The sequence below is a fragment of the Brassica napus genome, chromosome C2 (genome assembly GCF_020379485.1).
Source record: "Brassica napus cultivar Da-Ae chromosome C2, Da-Ae, whole genome shotgun sequence".
Classification (NCBI taxonomy): domain Eukaryota; kingdom Viridiplantae; phylum Streptophyta; class Magnoliopsida; order Brassicales; family Brassicaceae; genus Brassica; species Brassica napus.
This window is the reverse complement of record NC_063445.1, coordinates 18,706,349-18,710,161: the sequence shown is the minus strand read 5'-3', so window position 1 is coordinate 18,710,161 and position 3,813 is coordinate 18,706,349. Positions and strand designations below refer to the sequence as shown.

The following is a 3,813-nucleotide window of genomic DNA, read 5'->3' as shown; positions in this document are numbered from 1 at the left end:
CTATGATCAATATGGTGAGGACATGATGATGGTCGAGCCAATTGAATTTGTATTCGGCAAAGATGTTTTCACGACAACAAAGGTCAACGTGAGAGATTTCATTGGTGTTATCAGGAGTGAGACATCAAAATCTAACCGTGAAGGAAATAATTGGACTATACGTGTGTTGGAAGATTGGGAATCATGTGACTACTCATTCATCAAAACGTTTTCAAGTAAAGAGATGTGTGATTGCACGGTGGATCTAGAAAAGTTCATTGAAGACATATTCATTAAATTGAATAATTCAGCGATGCATCAAGTGTGGAATCATCAATCAAGGAAAATATTGGAGAAAAAATATCTAAAAAAGAACAAGATTCGAGGGCGAATCTTTTCCAACCCAGAGAGAATGATGCAGATAAGTATTTGGAATATTTCCAAATATCTTATTGTTTATTTTATTAGTTATATTAATTTTAGATAATTATCTTTATTGTTTTACGGTTACGGTTTTATTATATATAGCCCTCTAGGCTTAAGTTTGTATTCAGTTGATGATTTATTAATAAAAATTGAGAGTTCTCTCTTTATTCCTTGTTTTCGGTAGATCATTGGTGATCTCAACGAATTTAAGAAGACATTGATATTAGGTATTCTTAGACTAAATAAGATCTTTGTGATTATCCTAGTTTTCCGGGTATTCTCAAAATCAACGGATCTCTAGTTCTATCCTATAAAGCTTCCGCTACATCATAAACATACATACAAGATACAGCCTAAGACAGGGGAAGCGAACTAAGCGAAGGATGCCACCAAGTTCTTTTATATTTACTTATTTTTGGATATAAGTTTTCAATTTTTTTGTAAAAATACTTCTTTCTAGGCTAATGGTTATATTCTTATATTTTCACTAATGAATCGTGGTTTAAATTTATTGATGGACAAGAATTGGTTGGGTTGGCAAAACATCTCCAGGGACAAGGGAGTGAAGTCCCCCAAAGTTAAGAGAAAATGTTGATAGTAATTTACAACGGTATGTTTTTAAAATTTACAAGAAATATGATATTGAACAAACAGTAATTCTCAACATCACAGAAATGTTCTCCTTTGAACTCCAATAAGACGAATTTCGAAAATCTTATTAATCAATGCATGTCTCCAAATACCTAAGCAAGAAAAACAAAAAATATATATAATGTCCATCTTTTTATAAGATATAGCTAGATGCCGATATTATCTTCGATTAAAGCACATAATCGGGAAAATGAAAGAGATGGGGTTGCTATCAAACAACAAAGCAACACCCACGTGAAGGGATAACCAAATAAGCCTTCGACTTGGTCCCTTTCGTTTTCTCCTCCCACTTTTCTTCACGTAGCTATCACCACTTTTTTCATCACCGTTAATCACTATCACTCCCACAACCTTCTCCTTAACCTTATCCCATCCACACCACACTTTTGAAGCCTTTTATTTTCAAATTTTCAATAGAATAACTTCTTTACTTTTTGCTTTAATAAAAGTGTTTGTAGTATGAGTAGCTACCCAAATAAGATATATATAATACTAACAAGAGAAGCACACAATTTCGACGTCAAGTTGTAAAAGTCAGGAAATTAAATTCGTAGTGAGCATTCAATTAATGTTGCAACTTATTTCAACTCTGATGCAAAGATTGACCAACCGAATCAAGTCTTGACTTTGTAAGAGAGAGAGACAAAATTGATTCTTAGGGAGTTTTTAGCGGAATATAAGAATCCGTCTCTTAACTAAAAAAGTTAAGAACCAATTCTTAAAACTCTTATTTAAGAGTCGGTTCCTAACTTTTTTTTAATTAAAAGTTAAGAGACAGGTTCTTATATTCTCAAACTAAGCTATTATGCCTATTTCTTTTGAAGCTTCTAACGTGAACTAACAATTAGATAATAAATAATTAGAGATATAGTTACTCGGTAATTGCTTTAAGTAAGCTTTCATTTCTATAAATTTGTGTGTTATATTCTAAGGGGTTATTTAAAACGAATATGTGTATTAGTTGCACAGAAATAATTTATTAGGGTGAGATTCATTTTTTCTTAAACATTTACCAAAAGTATTCATTTTTACAATCGCTTTTTGTCCTTCTTCGTCAGCCTATCAACCTTTATAGCACAAGCACACACGCACTAATGAACCAACTGGCTTGATTGAAGAAGGGGGAAAACTGTGTATAGGTTACCTATCTCTGTGTTCAAAAAAAAAAAAAAAGTTACCTATCTCTCTCTCTCTCTCTTCAATCTAATGTTTCCTTCAATAGACACCAATGGCCATGACCTCTTTGATCCCTTCAATCTCCATGAAGCAACCATGTTTCCTTCTTTCACTACTCATATCCTAAGCCCTAGTTCTCACCATCATTACCCTTTTCCTTCTTTTCCTTCCTCTTCAGATTTTCTTGATGAATCTGTCTTGATAAGCCAATTCTTGTTACAACAGCAAGCTAATGTTGATTCTCCGAGAAAATTATGCAAGGAGCTTGAGCAAGAAAAAAAGAATGAGGAGTGGGTTGATGGAACCACCTCAGAAAAGGTTTCACCAAGAAGAACTGGAAAGAAAAGGGACAGGCATAGTAAGATCTGCACCGCTCATGGTCCTAGAGACAGGAGGATGAGACTGTCTCTCCAGATTGCTCGCAAATTCTTTGATCTTCAAGACATGTTGGGTTTCGACAAGGCTAGCAAGACCATTGAATGGCTTATCTCCAAATCAAAGGCCTCCATCAAACAAGTGAAAGAAAGTGCAGCAGCAGCAGCATCAGGAAACCATGAACATCTTCAGGTTAGTGACAATGTAAATGACAAGACACAGAAAGTCTCAAAGGGAAGAACAAAGAGGGTGGATGACTCTTGTAAGAAGAAAGAGTCGAGAGAGAAAGCTAGAGAACGAGCAAGAGAGAGAACAATGACGAAGATGAAGATGAGATTATCAGGACCGATTGACACCTCGAAAACATTTGCAGATCCTAATCAAGAGTCAAGAAAGACTAAGATAACCGGTGGTGCACAAGTAGAAGGAGAAAACCTAGAACAAGAAAGGAGTATTATAGAGAAGTTTCTTGGACTAACCAGTGAATCTAGCTCCTCTACCATCTTTGGAGACTCCGAGGAATCTTACACAAGTCTTGGCTCAATTAGAGAAACAGTTTCAACAGGAGGTAAGAACATTTTGTTAAATAAAAGCCCTAACTATTGTAGTCATAATGTTTTGGTTTTGGTCAACAACTTCATAAAGATATAATATCTAGTGTTGGTAATCTAGGAATGGTGATACCAAGGGAACATAACACAACTTTAACAGCATCAGTAGATGAGGAGAGAAACCCTATTTCAACTTTTTCTCTATACGATTATCTCTGCTACTGACGATCATGATGCTCCGTTCTTATAAGGTATTTGGAGTTTCTATATGCATCCACATAAGAGCCTCATGAGCCAAATCTTTCGCATATATATAATTATAAATGTAGACGTGTGTGTGGGTTTTGATTGCTAATTTGGCTGAGGCTTTGGACTGCTTGATTGATGGAGAAACTTATATTCAATATTTGTGGTTTTAAATAATTAATTATTTAGCATGTTTCTACTCCGGCCTTGACAATTTATTGTTGTTTTGCCTTCTGTAGTTGGTTGCCTTTCTAAATGTCAGTATAGGAAATTAAAAAAGTTATGTCACAAACGCACCGTTAAACACACAACATATGTAACATATAAATTATGATGATATATGGTGGCTTACATACTGATTCAGTGTTTGATTGGTATGCACAATCGTTAGTCTTGGATAAAGAAACTT

General features: G+C 34.7%; 1 protein-coding gene across 1 annotated transcript; it reads left to right on the top strand.

The window, feature by feature from the left end:
- The first annotated feature begins 879 nt into the window (after window positions 1–879).
- LOC106356121 (transcription factor TCP12-like) lies at window positions 880–3,601 on the top strand. The gene is made up of 2 exons (XM_013795945.3): window positions 880–3,175; window positions 3,280–3,601. The coding sequence occupies exons 1-2, from the start codon at window positions 2,263–2,265 to the stop codon at window positions 3,381–3,383; spliced, it is 1,017 nt and encodes a 338-aa protein (XP_013651399.2). The 5' UTR covers window positions 880–2,262; the 3' UTR covers window positions 3,384–3,601.
- Window positions 3,602–3,813: the final 212 nt, after the last annotated feature.

Excerpts from the sequence above, each read along its gene's own strand:
- LOC106356121 (XM_013795945.3), top strand. The coding sequence starts at position 2,263 with ATGTTTCCTTCAATAGACACCAATGGCCATGACCTCTTTGATCCCTTC. Across the intron at positions 3,176-3,279 it reads AGAAACAGTTTCAACAGGAG|GAATGGTGATACCAAGGGAA; the intron begins GTAAGAACATTT and ends TTGGTAATCTAG.